The following is a 17,592-nucleotide window of genomic DNA, read 5'->3' as shown; positions in this document are numbered from 1 at the left end:
AGGTCTCCTAAAGGTGAAGAGTTTCATTACAAGAGAGAGAAGGAGGAGGTGAGAAAGAGACGAGGGGGAGGAGGATTATTAGGAGGATAACTTCACAGAAGGAGAGTGAGTAGGAAAACCAAAAGGTTTACAGCAAAGTTGAAGGTCGGTGTGCTAATTGCAGAGACTGCTGTGCAAAAGAGGTTAAAATCACACTCGGAGACCTGCACTTATTCGCTGCAGACGGTCATCGAGGGTCAAATAAAATGAAGGGGTGCGCAAAGTGGGGGTCTGGGGAGGAGGAGGAGCTGGGGAAGAGCTGTGAGGGGCTTGCTGGGGCTCCGGGGCCGGCGGCCGGGCCGGGCCGGGCGGAGGCGGCCTAGCTGTGCGAGTAGAAGCCATAGTAGCCGCTGATGTCCTTGGCACAGTTCTTCTCGCAGTCCCGCTGGGCCAGCACCTCGCTCTTGAGCGGGGACGAGCTCTCGGACACCGGCGTGTCGGCGGGCGAGATCCGCCTCCGCTTGGCCTGCTCGTAAATCCCCGAGTCGCTCGAGTCGATGGACTTGATGGAGGAGGGCGTCTCGATCCAGCTGGAGTCGGACAGGTCCTTGGGCTTGGCGTCCTCGGCGGTGCCGGGCGGCAGCGGCGAGCGCTCGGCGGCCAGGCCCTCGGCCTCCTCGCCCAGGTAGGGGTTGGCGCCGGCCATGCGCGCGGCGGCCGCGGCGCTGTTGGGCCAGCAGGGCAGCACGGAGCCCGACTTGGCGCCGCAGTACTGCGGGGGGCTGCGCGCGCCCCAGCCCGACGGGTCGGCGTAGTAGCCGAGCGGGCGGCCGGTGCAGCCCGCGGCCTGCAGGGGCAGCGCCTTCACGCCCGCCGCCGCGTACGAGAGCAGCGTGGCCGCGTTGCCTGCGAAGTCCGTGGCCGTGTCGTAGGCCGAGGCCGCGAAGTCCAGCCGGTTGTTGGCCGGCGTCACAAACCAGCGCTGCGGCGACGGCGCGCCCGGGTCCTCGGCCTGCTGCGGTGACAGCAGCCCGTTGGTGTGCGGCACGCTGCGGTCCGTACCCGGCCCGGGGCCCGCGCCAGCCCCCGGGTGAAATCGGGCCTTGGCGTAGTTGCTCACGAACTGGTCCTGCAGGAAAGAGCCGGCCATGGCGTAGCGGGCCCCGGGCACAATCTGAGAGCGCGGCGAGTCGTTGGGCGACGGGGTCAGGCGGTCCATGTCGCAGCCGGTGTAGATCCTGCGGGGCAGGGAGAGAGAGAGAGAACCGAGCGGTGGCGCAGAGGTCCCTTGAAGGGGGAAGGGCAGAAGGGAAGGCCACCGCCACTTTGACCCACCCCACACTCTCCGTCTGTAGCTTGCCATCCAGGATGGAGACCACAAAAGGTCACAGACCTGTATCCTCTCCATCATAAACCGTGGGATTATAAAGGGGCCGATTTGTCCATGCAGGGATCTGAGCACGATAGGGAACATCAAGAGAAAGGCTTCCTTCCTCACTTGCTCTCTCTTGTCAAGTGTACGGAGGACTAGGAGAGGGGCACAAGCAGGGGGCTCTAATCCCACTTCTCCAACAAATGTACACAACATTAAGGCAGATTTACCCAGGGACTAAGGTGCTATTTGCCCAGCTGGCCTTTCCTCTGCAGTCAGAGTTTCTGAGAGAAATTTTTAAACAACGCACCCACCCCTCCACCTTTTGAAGACCTCTTGTGTCCGTTAGATTGTTCAGGTGATTTCTCTCCTTTTTCTTGGTAGTTTAAGAAACTCCTAGGAAAAAATTGCTGTGCCCCTTGCAGTCATCATCAAAAACTGGCCTTCACTAGTGTTCTAAAACCCAAGGATTGCTACTGGAAGCCTCCAAGACACTTAATGTCTATTGTTTCCCTTGTGGGAGCCTTTAATCCCCACTTCTACTAATACAAACAAGAATTACTATTTGGAAAAAGTCATCAATCAAAAATATCTGTTTACAAAGAAAAAAATGTTCTTTACTCTGACCTCTCCCCAGCTTTTGATCCATTACTGGCAAAAACTTTGGGGCAAACTTACAGTACAGTTATCAACCTACTCTAAGCAATGGACCACTAACAATAGCTAACTCTTACAGAGCTTGACTATGTGCCAGGCACTGTTGTCTCTAGGGCTGTACAGATGGTAACTTGTTTAACTTACAACAACCCTGAGTTAAGTACTATTATTATCATCCCACCTTACCGATGAGAAAACTGAGGCAAAAGGAAGTTAAATAACTTGCTCAATCACTGACAGTGATTGTGTCGTTGGGGATTACCATAAATAAAATAATCAAGGATTAACTTTAGGCCCCAGGCCTAGAAAATCCCATTAGAATTGACAGGAAACCAAGGATTGGATGAAGATCGGTAGAAGTGTTTTCTCATACACATACACACATGCCTCCCTTTTTATTTAGCTCACACATAAATGTTTTAATCTTTAGTCAACAGACTGTTTTGAAGGAGAGCCTCAGTCTTGTCAGGCCTTAATCCTTTGGGGAGGAGATTCCCTGGTGAGTGGCCAAGCAAGCTCCTAGTACCCTCTGAACTTGTATAGTTCTCTCTATTCCTATTCCTCTCTATTCCTCTATTCCTCTTTATGTCATAAACAACTCAGCTCTTCCCTATCTTCTAAAAATCTAAGTTTTTCTTTTGTGTGTGTGTGTGTGTGTGTGTGTGTGTCTGTAGGTAAAGATGCTTTTATGAAAAATTTATAGTGACTTAAGATCAGAGGGAAGTGGCTTTTCAAACAGAAGGCAACCAGAGAAGGAGGGGCAGGTGAGAGTTAGGCTATGGCTGCTCAGCTCCATTCTGTTTAGTGCACAAAATTTCCCTCCTGAAATTTAATTCTAGTTTCAAATAAGAGAAGTAGAGGGAGGCAGGAAGGGAACATAACTAGCAAGGTGCAAATATCTTCTCTGTTTATCACCACAATATTTTAAAAAGAAAAAAGCAGTCTGCAAAAGATACAGTTTAGATGCCCACCCAGGTCCCACCCACTTGGGATTACCGAACTGATTTGTGCAAAATAAAATGCTTTTGAACAGATGTTCACAACAGAATTAAAAGCTCAAAATCTACAGGACTCTCCTCCAACATCTCTGGTCTCTTGGGCCACACACTTTCCACTGTGCCGGGCACACCTTTTTGGATTGAGGACTAAAGTAGCCAAGTTTTTATTCCGGGGAATCATATTGATGAGCCTTGCTTCCTTTGGACTACTTTTGAGGGATATATATGATGATTAAAAGCAATAATATCAAGACTTTCTTTTCAATTTGTTATAAAATATCAGGAGAAAAGGTTGGTATCTGCCTGAAGGTGGTATAGAGGCAGCCAGCTGTCTCTTTCTCTACACATTTGATCTATTCCTACTCAAAGATAGCTTCAACTTTTTAGCTCTATCCCAGGCTCTCAATGTAAGCTATGAAATTAAGATGTAGGTACCCTTCCCTTTATGGTCAGAAAAATCCAGAGAAGGGGACAACAATCCAGATTTAGATTTTGGAATATAACACTATCTGAACTCTTTGGCACTATGACTGGCTCCTGAATGAGATTGCCAGAACAAGCCCAGAAAGCATTCTAGTTTATACCTACTGTCGCCCCAGAGAATAGTCTTTTGATAGAAAAGAGATAGAGACAGGTAAGGGAGGCCTGAGGAAAAGGGAACCAACACATTTAATTAAAGCACATCTAGATACAAAAGGTAAGAGGAAATATTTTTCTTTTGAAGCTTATAAATAATACACAAGCAATAGCATCTGAGTCCTTCCTAGCCTGAAATGACCATAACAGAGATTCTGCTCATGAACTCCACTGTGGTGGGTGCACATTTTTATTCAGTCCATGGTAAACTTGCACAGGAAATGCTATTACACAAACTTGGAAATGGGTAAATAAAAGTCACATATGCCAAGGAGACTGTAACAACTGCCAGAGCCACATGCACTTTCAGGCAGAATTGCCCGTTTCAGACACAGACAATCTGAGCTGAGCATCTGCAGTGCCACATACAGCACCCGCACCCGGGAACCAGGGCAGCTTCCCTAGTCAGCCAGCCAGCCCCAGCGGCTCGCCAACAACTCTGTAATTCACAGGGAAGCTAAAAATAGGTAGAGGAAAACTTTGACCAAAACCACACAAGTACCAAGCCATAAGGTCACCAGGGAGCCAATAAAAAAAGAAAGGGAAAAATCTCTGAAACAACCCTGTCTTCACACATTCTAGTTTCCAAAAGCTTTGCATATAACAATCCACCTTTGACCTAAAGCCCAATTCCACAACTATTTGAGAAGGAAGGTACAAAATTACTTACGTGTCATAATTATCCCGAAATCCTTTTGCAAAGGGATTATGATCTATTTTCAGTTGTGTAATCTGGGAAAGAGAAAAAAGAATGAATGTGATCTCACCTTCCACACAGAAAGATTGGGTGTTTGAGAATATGTCATCTGCCACTTTTACAGAAGCTTAAGGCCTACAATTTTATTAAATAGCAAGGTTTTCCTAACTGAAAAATCTGAGGGAATGGAGGGAAAGAAAAAAAGAGAAAGTATCATGAAAGTTACAAGGAACATGTTTAAATTAATGATGCCTAACACTAAAGGATTGCTTTCAATTAGCTCTCCTATATGTTCTAAATTGTTTCAAACTCACATTTTTAAAAGCTTGTTACGCACAGTACATTTACTCAGACAAAAATCTTTAAGGGGAACCTGAATTCATCGCCAAATGTTGCCTATTTTAACCGTTTCACTATATTTTTAAAAAAGTTGATCTCTTCTGATTCACAACCTGAGAAATTGCAAGTTGCAACTTAAAATCAGATTTGATTTTTAAATAAATGCATGTTTTCATTTCTGATATTTTCATTTAAGTAAACAAACACAAAAACCTCTAGCATCATTCCTAGCAGTCAAATCTGCCACTAAAATCAGTTTTTGCAGACTCGCAAATACTGAAGAGGTTCAAGTGCTAGAAAATTCATTCCATAGCCCTCAGTAATTTGATTTATTGTAGTTTTCACATAAAATAATGTGTATGTTCTTTTGATCTTCCAGAACAGTGATGTTTGTTCATTTCAGCCATCAGTTCTGGGATTTAAAAAAAAAATTTTTTTTTTAGATGCCAAAGCTTGCCAAGAATAATGCAGGGGGAAATCTGCTTGTTTTCTAAAGGAAAGAGAGACTGAAAAAAAAAAAACAGATTTTAATCTGTTCTAGTTTGAGGACCAAATTAAAACTCCCCAAAGAAGAGGCTCTAGAAATCCTGGCCCCTTGTAAGGTGGCCCGGGTGACCCGCGACGGAGACAAATAGCAAGCATTTTCCCGCCCGCTTAGTATTTAGGGAGGGTGCCTAGCAGGCCCCCAGTCCTACGCCTCAAACACGCAGCGGAGCCAGCTGTTGCTGATGTTAGAGCTGTTATGCTGCTAGTGCAAGAGCCCTGGATGGCCCGGGGGAAGTCAGGGGGCTGTGCTAGGTGTCTGTGCGGTCCGCGGCGCGCCCAGCCCCTGGGTCTCCTTACATCGGTGTTCTGGTAGGCGGTGACGGCGATGAACTGAGTCTCCGGAAAAGTGAACGTCTGCACGCGGCCAGGCTGGCTGGTGTCCTCCGTGCCGTCCTCGTTCACTTCTACCACATGCAGGCGGGGCTGGTACTTGTGCAAGGACTGTAAAACCACCATCTGTCCGGCGGAGAGAAAGGGGCGCGCGGGGCGGCGTGTTAACGCGGTCGCGGGCCGCGCGGCTGTGTGCGCCCGGCTGCGCGCCGCGGCCCGAAGCAGGCTGGAGCCCGCCGGCCCCGCTAGGCCCGGCTGACGACCGCGGCACTCGCCTGGCTGGTGGCCGGCTGGCTGGGGCAGAGAGCGAGGATCCGCTGGGGCACCGGGGGGAAGCGGAACCCGACCGCCCGATCCTCGGGGCCCCTTCTCCTAGTCCTCCTTTAAGGAGGAGGAACAAAGATTTTCACAACCTGCAGCTCTTGTGGGTTTCCTTCTCAAAATCAAACAGTATTCGTACTTGGAAAGGTCGGGAGTTCCCAATTTGGGCCGAGGGTGTCAAGGAGAACAACTTTGCGGATTTAATAAAAATTTGGAAGATGAAAATAGAATTTTTGAAGTCCTTTTAATGAAGCAAAGCAACGTATCCAGTTTCGCATGCTGCTTTAAATCGACGAACTGGATGTTAGGGGGGAACGGGTGGGAGAGGAGAGAGAGGGCGAGCGCGCGCGAGTGCAGGAGCTCTTGAGCCACTGACCTGCCCATTGTTGTTTGAAGCTCCTTTGTTGTTCGTAAGTTTTAATTTTCCAAAAGAGATTTCTTGACGCATCCAGTGAGCCCCAGTGTTGGGGGAATCCGGATGCATATAGACCCGATTTCCTAGAGAAAGATATACGTTGTTTACATATGCCCGGGGCACTGCCCAGTCCCAACTCCTCACCGAGTAGGACACACACACACACACACACACACACACACCCCTTACTCCACTGTGAGGCCCATTAGCTGGGGCTTTTTTAGGCCAATCTTTCTTCCTATTAACTGGGGGTGATTAAAATAGCTTTTGCATAATCCTCCCCCCTCTCACTGCTCAGTCTGTCCCCTTGTCCCCCTCGTTTCCTTTTAGAAGTCATTGGCCGATCGTTTTAAAAGTCGCTCGAGCCAGTCCACAAAGGCTTTAATTAATCATTCTCACCTAAATAAGTGTCAAGAAAATGTGTTAATTGGAAGGACTTGCCTTGCACATTGGTGTCCGCTTTGCCGCAAGGAACCCATTTGCCTCCTTGAAACCTCCAGTGATTGGGATCCGCCAAAATCACATCCACAAAAATATTGTAATGAGCCGTGGGATCGAGACCAGAAATGTTAAAACTTAAAAAAGGAAACATGCGCCTATTTAAATTAAGGGGGGGGGGGAGAAAACAAGGAAAAAAGAAACATAAATGTTAAAGATTAAATGCAAGAAGCGGGGCGCCAGATAGCAAAGAAAAACTTGTTCTTGCAGCGTATATGAGCGAATGTTTTGCTGGATTAGAAACGGGGTGGTGGGAGAGAAAAAGAAGTGGGACCCAAGTCTGGGAGCGGGGCGGATGAGCTGGAGTGGAGAGTCGGCAGGTATCACTACTCAGGTGGAGAGCGAGGTTGGCGACCTGCATCTCCACCTGTCCGTGCATGCCGGCGTTGATGCGTCCCTCCCATCGCCCGGCCGCTGGCCGGGGGCTCTTCCTCTTTCTCGCCTTCCTCTAGCCACTGACGGCCTCTCCAACCACGTTCCGAGAGCGCAGTTCCCCCCACCAACATCACGGTGGTGGTCATCCCTTCCACTTTCCCCTTCTCCAAAACCAGCCAACCCTAGGGCGCACCAGAGCGCCTTCCACTCCGCTCCCGACCCTAAATCAGCGCTGCCGCGGCGGTCACAACCTGGGCGCGCTTGCCCCCGATCTCGCCGGGAGCGGCGGTAGACAAGAACGTAGTATTACCTTCCCTGTTTGGTGATGATCATCTCCGTTTGGTGCCGGTGAAATTTCAGCCAAAGGGGCCTGTTGCACAGGTACACCTGCGCTTTGCCGGGCACCAGCCCCGGCTGGGTGGAGGAGAATTGGTAGAACGGGGCTCCTTGGTAGGAGTGGCCATACTGCTGTGGATAGGGGTAGCCGGCCGTGGGGTAGCCCTGCGGTGAGGAGTTGGACAGGAGGCTGTTGTAGGCTCCGTTGGTGATGACCGGGTGGTGGGCCATATAGCGGCTGGGGCTGCCGATGGAGAAGGCGGGGTGCGCCGGTCCGTGCTGGCCGGGGTACGGGAACATGGCACTGGGAGCAGTGGCCGCAGACTGTGGCTGGCTGGACTGAGAGAGGAGGTAGCGATCTGCAGCAGAGCCATCGAAACTGTGACGAAGCTCAGAGACCCCGTCCAAGACAGGAGAGAGTTTACTTCTCTGGACGTCCCCTGGTGAGTCCTTGGAGTCAGGAAAATTGTCTGTATCTGACTGATTCGTCATCCCCCTGGTAATTTTTTTCAAAGGTGAACTTCTCTCCAGGTTGTCAGTGGTCGAGATAATGGGATGATCGTGCAAGACAAGCTCGGATCCGCCTGAATGTGGGTAGCTGCTGCTCACATTGAGAAATTTCTTGGAGAGCATGATAGAAGGAGAAAGGCAGTGCTCCAGCTGCATAGCTCTAGAACCTGAACACTCGCCCTCCCGTCCCTGGTTTTTAAAGTCCTATTTATCATAAACTAGAAATCCACAGACCCCCTCACTAGACAGAAAGCACTTCAACCAGCAAATGCTTCTCAAAGGTTTGATTTACTTTTTTTTTTTCCCTGGGAGAAGAGATTGGCCAATTGACACTATGCAGCAATCAGAAAAGGCTCACTTTTGATCTTGCTGCTTGTGCAGCCGATGAAACGGCTCCTGCCATTGGTTAACTGCTGACAGTAATTTAATTAGATAGACATTAATTAGGATAATCACCTGGCTCCTGGTCGCGACGATCATGGCAAATTGAAGGGGATGATTTTATTGTTGGCTTGGGGGTGGGGAATGTGTGTTGGTTTACGTGAGCACTGTTGTGTCACCTTTAAGCTTTGTGACCACTGCTTTAGGAAGATTCAAAGATGTGCAATTTACTAAACATTTCCTACCTTCCCCTCCCCTTCCCCTCTTTAGAGCGGAGGGGCGGAGGAGGGAATTCAACGATGCTAGGAGACTTTTCGGATCTGAATGAGCCAAATATTCAGTTGAATGTAACGATTTCAAGTGCAAAGTATACAAAGCGAGAGCCGGTGGCCTCTTCTCGCCCTGTAAAAGTTCCAGAGTCTGTCTTTTCCAGTTAATACAGAAGCACACAACACCTGAGCCGGTGCTTTGTGAGCAGGTCCTGCCTGTCCCTGGCGCCCCCCCCCCACCTTTTTAACTACCTACATAAATAAATAAATCACTACTGCCGAGAGCCACAGCGATAAGCATGGGGGGGGGGAGAGAAAAGGGGGCGAAAGGCAGCAACTCACCCACCAATCCACCCACCTCGGGAAGGTTCGGTTTCTTGGGTGAGCACAGAAACAGTGACAATCTATGATCTCCTTTTTAAGTTTTGAAATAATCATAAGCTGTCGGGCTGAAGTGCTTTAATGTATTTGCAGTGATGTTTACCGGGTCTTTACTAAATATTTTATCAGCGAACTTGGTTGCAGATTATCTGAAGAGCATCTAACTGGGGGCAGGCATCATGCGTCCTTCGCCTCCCACTGCACTTCCTTCTCTCGGAGGTACTGGCTTGGCGACAAGTTCAAAAGCCTCGCCAGGAAAAGAGAGGGCCGAGTCCCCGTGCAAATGGGTTCGCCAGAAGCGCTGATCTGGGGAGACAGAGTGGAAGTGGTGTCAACACAGTAATCGCTGCTGAAGACTGTGTGTGTGTGTGTGCGTGTGTGTATGTGTGTGTGTGTGTTTGATGTTTATATAATCTGGAGGGGAGAAAAAGAATCCATGCCAGTAATTTTGAAAGGAGGAAGAATTTAAGGAGGAATAGAGAAAAGAATCAATTTAAAAGATGTTGGCACACATAAATAGCAGGAGGCCTAAAGGACTCTGAGGTGTAGGGAAAAGGTATCTCCCAGTACCGGCTCAACAGAGAAGCCCAGTCCTTGGCCTAGAAGCAAGAGCGGCAGAGGCTTTATCTGCCCAAAACTGCCTCCCGCAGCCCCGCACTTGCCAACCTGCCCTCCCGCTGCTTTCCCCCAGGAAGCCGAGCCGCGCGGGGACGAGGAGGAGGAGGAGCGCAGCGCCAGAGCTCCGCTCGGCCCCGCGAGCTGGCCGACGGGCAGGCGGGCTCCACTGGGGAGACTGAGTCCGGCGCAGACCCCAGAGGCGCACACCTGGGCCCTTGGGTGCGTTGGAGCCTCTGCTGTCGTGCGAGCGCGCCTGCCTTTCCTGGGCCGGGGCAGCAACCCGGGGGAGGTTGGCGCTGGGGACCTGGCGGGGCGGGGTGGGGGGTGAGGGTCCCGGGCATGGGCGGAGAGGGGTTACCCAGACTCGCAGCTTCGCCTCTGCGGCACACTTGCAGAGCGGCGCCACGGAGCGCCGAGGTCAGCGCCCCGCCGGGACTGAGCCCCTCGAGGCCGGCTGGGCGCCTTGGCTGCCGAGGGCACCAGCTGCGGCCTCCAGCAGGGCGCCGCGAGCAAGGCCGGCGTGGAAGGCCTGGGCAGGACAGGCTGATGACCAGCTGTCCCAAACTCAAGCCGAGACAATTTTCTGGGAGAAAAATAAAGCCAAACCCATTTTTCCTTTCGAAAGCAAACCTAAGCTCCTGGCCAGAAAGCTTCTTAGCTGTTGAGGCGTTGGAGTGCGGGGGAGGGAAGAGTAGCTGACACCAACCTGACAATTGTTTTTCTGCCCCTGACCTTTTACCGCCATTTGTCATCATCGAGAGGCTTTTTGACCTATTTTGGCCACTTTCGTGTTCTCTTCTTCCAGTATTAACTTCTCTGTTCCTGAGTCTATCTCCCCCAGCTGCTTCCAACGGGCACCTTCCTCTGTCCTCAGTAGGACACAGAGCCTTAAGTGTGTAGGGAGGTGAGACTTCACCTGGGCTCTTTTTGGGGATTTGCCATTGCCACTCTGAACTGGCTTTTTAAACAATGGGAAAAGCTAAAATGAAATATTAAGGTGTTAAAGGATAGAAAAGGGATAGAGTGCACTTTCCTCAATGGTTTTTAAGGAATTAAATTAGGAGATAAATGTGTACTCTGACCCACTTTACATTATCAGTACTAAAGTCAGTGATTTCCCCCCATGTAGACTATACCTTGAATTTACATGAGAAGGAAAACAAAGGCTTTCCTCAGGATCACCATACCTGCCTGTGAACCATACTTCTAAAAGACCAGAGATTCTCAAACCTTAAACTGCCTGTGAACCACGTTAGGATTCTTGATTGTGATTCAGTAGGTCTGGGGTGGGGCTTGGATTCTGTATATTTAATAAGCTTTCCTAAGACCCAGATGCTATTGGTCCAGGCAGATCACACTTTGAATAGTGAGGCTGGAGCTTTAAGTGCCCCCCTACTAGTCAGAGGAAAGCAGGGACATTTCTGCAATCGGGAGTTTTGTTTCCAGAGCTGCTTTACCTCTGCATAGTGGATGAGTAAGATGCTCACATAAGCATGCCCGTGCGTGCATACATGCGTGTGCTCACACAAGCACACGCACACAATCTTAAACAGCTTAAGTTTGTGATTAAACACATCTTTTCAATGCCTAACTAACTGGGCCTGGGGTATCAGGCTGCTGCTAAAAGGGCTGCACATTCCAAGACAAAAGTGAGCCTCTCCTCTGAGGGCATCCTAATTTCGATCGATTCCAAATCTACAAAGCAAATGTAGGTTTTTGCTAGGGAAGATTTTGACAAGGTTCTGAAATTGGAAATGTCTCCAACATAAACCAAGTGGGAGAAAGTGGTATATGCCTATGGGGAGTCTAGAAAGATGAGGTGATCAAATAAGGGCAAAAGACAGGTACTGTTTAAAAGCCTTCTCAGTCACAGTAGTCACTCAGAATACTTTCAAGAGACTATGTGAAAAACAAAACCAAAACTTTCAATCTGAATATTGAGAGTAGCCCTTGAAATATTAAGGCCTTTTTCTGAGGGCATACTGCACCAAAAAATCTTGACTAACTCTAGTCAAAAATATCTGTGAAAACACACAACTTTATAAAGGAAAAACTCATATCCAAAAAGCCAGCACACCAGTTTGAATCAAGCTAAATAACTTCCACTAACTTCCACTTATATTTTAATTCTAAATGGTTAGATGTAATCACAAGTCAAATTAATAAATATTACATGTCCTACATAAAATATATTATCACTGTATCTAAAAGAATAAATCATAGAACGAGCAAGAAATGCTCAGAATATCTTATTCCACCAAAAAGACACTGAAATATACTGGGAATTTAAGCCATTTCTACTTTCAGTTTCTGGTAACTTCATTAGGTCACCAATAAGAACCTACAGCTGCTCAAGTAGGACAGTAATGTGGTATACTGTAGCACTCATAAGACTTCTATTAGGTTCAGTCTAAATCCTAAGTCCCTAAGTAAAACCTTCCTTTAATAAAACCGTAGTAATATTCTCACTATAGTTTCACAAGGTAGGGTGCAGACTAGAGAATTAAATCTTTGTCTGAATCTGTACCTTCGGCCATACCCTTTGGTGTAGCCAGTACTATGGTGAACCACGAGTATTAACGGGCAGTTACTTTTGTACATTGGGGGCTGAAGTCATCTACAAAAACTGTCATTAGCCAAATTTATTTTTTCTATCTGAAACTGGGTACTTTTAAAATAATTTAGGGCAGATGAGAGCAAACAGTAACAAAATCATTGCTTATAAACTCATGTTATTAAACTCACATTATGACTTTTCTCATTTTGCCTTTAAGACATTATATACTTTCTATGGCTATCTTAGATGAAAGTGTGAAGCAGCCAACTCCTAGACAGTCTCAAAACTGTTGGTGGAATGTATTCTTTTAAAACATGATAAAGTCTAAATTAAAATTGTCCCCTTTTTCTTAGATGTATTCCTCTGAAATTCTGAAAGTATGTTAAGAAGATACTGAGTATGCCATATTAGCTTGTGACAAATGCTTTTAATAAACTTTGTCAACATTTTTTCTGGGTTACTCACTAATTAGGTAGCCATTCATTAACGGCAATCATTTTGCATTTGTGAAGTTTTATTATCACACTGATGTTTTATGTGTTATAAGACCTTAAAATGCAAAGGGAAACATATCTTTGTGTGAGATTTCTAGAGCACTGTAAATGTTATTGTCAATTCCACCCAGTGCCAAAAAGACCTCAGGAGACATAGATTGTAAATGTATTTTATTTTGTAAGCAACAATCAAAATATATTTGTGCTACTGATTTTTTCAAATATTAAATGGGATCTTAACAAAATTTGTCCACTTTGATGTATTCTTGTACAACTTTGGAATCTGCAAAGACCCTGACTAAAGAAACAGAAATAATTGCACAACTGAGACTGAAGGTGTTACAGTGCTGCAAATGATGCCAGATGTCTTACATTTAACCAAATACACCTTCAGAGGTCCCTTGATTTTGAGCATTAGGAACAACAGAGGAATATACACTGAAAGTATCACTAATAGCTTTTTGCGTTGCTTTATTTAAATACGACAGTATCCAACATAGCTGCTAAACACTGGACAATGTTTGAAGTCATAAGTACATCCACATGTTCCTCCAAGTGACGTTTGGGGTCCTAAGAGAAAAAAAAATAAGGAAAGAAATGAAAAAAGAACCATATTATTGGTAGATAAATAACTTAGATTTTTCAGTTGCCGATGAAATTGGTAAAGAAAACCAGACCTAATTTATATACATTTTACAATTTAACTTTCCTCCTAATATACTATTGCATTTTTACGATTTCTAAATCTGTTAAAAAGTTAACTAGCTAATAAAATAATAGATTACACAATGAAAGATTGATTTACACAGTCAATGCTATGCTATGATTCTGTACCAGAAATTTTTATAAAGAGTAAAAAGGAATTCTATACAGCTTGCAATCATCTGATTTTTAAAAAATGTGCATTTGTGTATATGTGCCTGAATATATGTGTGTATTCTCTGCCATTCACATATTTTTAATGTCTGAGGGAGTGCTTAATTCAAAGCAGGCATACCAATAAGTAAGAGTTCAATGTGAATTCTCATCATTTCCTTTTATGTCTTGGTAAAAATCAGAATTCAGTATAATTTTAATATTTCAAAAGTAGTGCTTTAAATGATTCAAAAAATATTCTTGAATCAAAAGTCACTGTAGTTTAAGAATTTAAGTACAATTTGGATCAATTCTAAAATGTTAAGAATGTTTCACGTAGCTATTCTGAAAATGTATCATAAAAAATTATATAGGTGTAATCCTTAAACTTGATCAAATCTATTTTTGAAATAGATTGAGTTAAAAAATGTGGCTTAAATTGCATTATAATAAAGGTATTTAAGTTAAAATGCTTAGTTTAAATTTATGTTTCGCTGTTTCAGCTAAATTTGAAAGCTTTGAAATAAAGGATAAATATTATACACAATAAAAAACTTTAAAGCATTATTTTCTTATGGCTATTGTTAAAATACCCCAAACCCTTAACTTTAAGTAAATGTTCATCATTGGAATTATTTCTTGGCTGTGCTTTTCTAACCCATAATTTCAATACGCTGATTTCATTAAACAACACAGGAATATAATATGGTACAAATAATTTCAAGTGACTGTAGGACAATATTATTCTTTATTTCAGAAATAAGCGTTAGGGCATTTTAGGTGAAAGAGACTAAGAAAGACTGGCAAGAAAACAAGATATTAGTTTTGATTCCATTACAGACAGTTTTGCTTTTGCCATGCAGTAGACCAAACCAGTGAGGTACGTACTATATTTTAAAAAATGATTCTGATGATTAAACTTTGCCAATTATATATTTTTCAGTTTTACTTTTATTTTAATTTAGTCCTTTTATTTGCTGCTGTTAAATAAAATCTACATCAAGAAACTCAGAAACCTCAGAAAGTCATTAATTCAAAAAATAGTTACTTAACTCTATAAAATATAAGGCTCTGAGTTAGTGATCTAGTATCATATATTAGATTAAAATAAGTAGTGGGAAAAGATAACAAGGGTGATATGACATAAGATGAGAAAATAAGATGAACTATATTTTATTTTGTTTTTTTGGGGGTACTTGTTTTTAAATTATAATATTCAGAACACAATGAGATTTGATTTCCTTATTTATGATATATGATAAAGTCAGACCTTTGCCCCTACCACTCTGTTGGAGTAACTGGTTTTATAGTGAATTGATAACATGCTTCCCTCAGTTATCTACATTACTTCTTGTGGCAGCTGGGTGATTCTTAGAGATTTCCCATCCAAGAATGGTCCTGGCCCAAACCTACATAGCTTGTGAGATGTGATGGGATCAGAGCATATGGTAGGATGGCTGAAAGCAAAGACAGCTTAGTGTCTTGCATCTGAAATATCAAGATTCTGCCAACATCAGCAATATGATAACCATGTTCCATGAAATGAAAAAAAAAAAAATGTAATCAACATTCTTTAAAAACAGTCTAATTAATCTGTAGATTCCTTTAATTGGTTGGTATGCTCCACCACCCTCAGATAATAGAGACTAAAATATATATTTCATCTTAGAAAAGTGAAAGAGCAAATACTTAAAACCCTTTCTCTTCACTCAGTATATCTTATATCACTAAGACTCTAAGCTTTCTCAGGAACATTACCTCATATTAATAAAATATATCATTTAAAAAACTGTTATATACAAGAAATAAATCTACCATTCTGTTATCTTACCTAGTCTATAGTAAAAATAATACTTGAAAAATTAATTCAGGACACAAGTGTCCTAGTTTATTTCTAGTAAATTATTTTCACTAAGGATAGTAATTATCTCATAGGTATGGATTTGTGATTTACTTCTCTACAGACAGCAAAGAGAATTTAACATCAAATAAATCCAGTGACCTTTAAAATTAGTATCGCATTTGCATGACAAGAAAAATGTAGAGTGAATACAGGAAAAAAAATCATATGGGCCCTAAAATAGTTTTAATTCTATAAGAACATGATATTATGCGACTACATAACCTATTACAGTACATCTCACCTGCTTGCCAACATTCTTTATTGCCAGCTGTTCAGGTGTCATCTTATCTTCCTCTTCTACAGCCTGTGAATGAAACACAAAGGACAGAGTTTCAAATTCCAAATTCACTTTTTCCACTGCAGAATAATCACCAAAGATAATGATGATCATAACTTTCATTCACAGAACCTTTTATGCAAAGAATTTGTCGAACAAAAAAGCAATTTTGCTAATCTGCAGAATAAACTTCATGATAATGAAAACTATTATCACCATCATTTTGAAAACAAGATTTAAGAAATATGTAAAAGGTACTGACAAATTCAAACTGGATCACTAAATGGTACTGTTAACTGTTTGGAAACCATTATTGCATTCTTTGAGAGATGAGGGGATAAAAGTACTTGAGGGAGCAATTATAGCACTGTGGTACTAACTAGTTTTCTTCTGGAAAACTCCTTTTCCAATTCTGCCTTCACAGTACTTATCCCCAAACTTCCCATTTCTTTATCTCCTTTTTTCTTGTCAATATAGCCTGTCATATCCAGTACCTATTTAACTGTTAGTGGTACTTAAGATCAAAGGAGGTGCTGATTTGATCCACTTAACAAATCACAGGGTTTTCATTCTTAATAATGTCACATTTTTAAATTTCTAAAAGTAATACATGTGTCCAGAAAAAAGCTCTCAATACTTCACATGAGGAATCTTTAGTAACCATGAAGAAACAGAGTCATTTGAAGTTTTCAACATCAAAAAAAAATCACCTGAATTAAAAACCAAATCAAATCAAAATTAAGCAACCCAAACACATGCAAACCACTTTCTACTACTTTCAGATTTAGCTACAAACTCTTATATATGTGCGATCATATATAAGAGGAATTCTGGAATAATTACAGCATTCACATTAACTACCACCACTGTCCTTCTCTCCCAGTAATGGCACCAACACAAAACCTCTTAACTGAGAATTCTAAGTGTAAGGAACCTTCTTAGCAATTTGGGTATGTCATGGCCAGATGATAGGATTCTAAATCAGGTGAACTGTTGGTCTACGATTCATTCATAGCATCTGATAAATGGAAAAACAAGAAATTTAAAGATCACTAACCTTAAGAAATGCCACAAGAACATTTACCACAAAGATGGTCATAAAAGGGGGTGATACCGTAGTGGCAGAAAGCAGGAAACCAAAATCCCAGTGAGGGGTAGATTTGGATACTCTAAACTTAATAATCTCACAGCTGCCAAATTTCTTCATGTGTGAACAATGAACATGTAGAAAATGCAATCATCAGACATTTCCCATAAACTGGAAGTTTGGCTGCATTTCACACCTTCTTAATAGTTTTGTAAACAGAGAACTTGAAAATGAGCAAAGATGGCAAGTGTCTAATTTTATAAATGGACAAACTATCTAGAGAATTTTCCCCAGTAGAACCTGCCTAAAGAGAAAAGATGGTGAATAAATATTGTATCTACTGATTATTAGAGGATATGTATTTATAACACATTATTAGAAAATGCATTTATGACTCATAAACCTGAAAGAAGAAAAAGTAAAAGTTAATAACATGCCAAATCTAGAATTCCCTAGACAGAGAATATGTTCATTTTCAGAGTCAGATGTCACTCTATTATTCTCAGCTAGTTATAAAAGTATTTCCTAACTGGGAAATTGCTTCTCCCACTATTTGACGTTTTACATAAATGGAAACACTGACAACACATTAGTTTGTTTTTCTAAATTACTTTTACAAATTGTGACACTATACTTTATTGACTTAAGCATATTAGATGGGTGGAACAATTCATCTAATCGTACTCCACACCCATCCAGTGTTAGTAGTTCTATGTACATGCCAACAACAGTACTTACTATAATATGTATTGGAAGGAAAC

At 43.5% G+C, this 17,592-nt stretch overlaps 2 protein-coding genes across 3 annotated transcripts in view; both read right to left on the bottom strand.

The window, feature by feature from the left end:
- Window positions 1-209: 209 nt before the first annotated feature.
- TBR1 (T-box brain transcription factor 1) lies at window positions 210-8,397 on the bottom strand. Its single transcript, XM_012735708.3, has 6 exons — window positions 7,474-8,397; window positions 6,732-6,886; window positions 6,252-6,373; window positions 5,522-5,680; window positions 4,313-4,374; window positions 210-1,217 (listed from the first exon to the last, which is right to left on the bottom strand). Exons 1-6 carry the CDS (start codon window positions 8,163-8,165, stop codon window positions 359-361), a joined length of 2,049 nt encoding a protein of 682 aa, XP_012591162.1. The 5' UTR covers window positions 8,166-8,397; the 3' UTR covers window positions 210-358.
- Window positions 8,398-12,863: 4,466 nt separating this feature from the next.
- Window positions 12,864-17,592, bottom strand: part of PSMD14 (proteasome 26S subunit, non-ATPase 14) — a 104,028-nt gene continuing 99,299 nt past the window's right edge. For both annotated transcript variants that reach the window (XM_076005595.1, XM_012735707.2), the window contains 2 exons: window positions 15,709-15,771; window positions 12,864-13,279 (listed from right to left, as the gene is read on the bottom strand). In XM_076005595.1, coding sequence (XP_075861710.1) covers window positions 13,181-13,279; window positions 15,709-15,771 — 162 coding nt within the window. In that variant the 3' untranslated portion in view covers window positions 12,864-13,180. The remainder of the gene's footprint in view (window positions 13,280-15,708; window positions 15,772-17,592) is intronic.

This window comes from Microcebus murinus, chromosome 8 (genome assembly GCF_040939455.1).
Source record: "Microcebus murinus isolate Inina chromosome 8, M.murinus_Inina_mat1.0, whole genome shotgun sequence".
Lineage (NCBI taxonomy): Eukaryota > Metazoa > Chordata > Mammalia > Primates > Cheirogaleidae > Microcebus > Microcebus murinus.
Note: the sequence above shows the minus strand (reverse complement) of the source record. Positions and strands in the feature narration are given on the sequence as shown.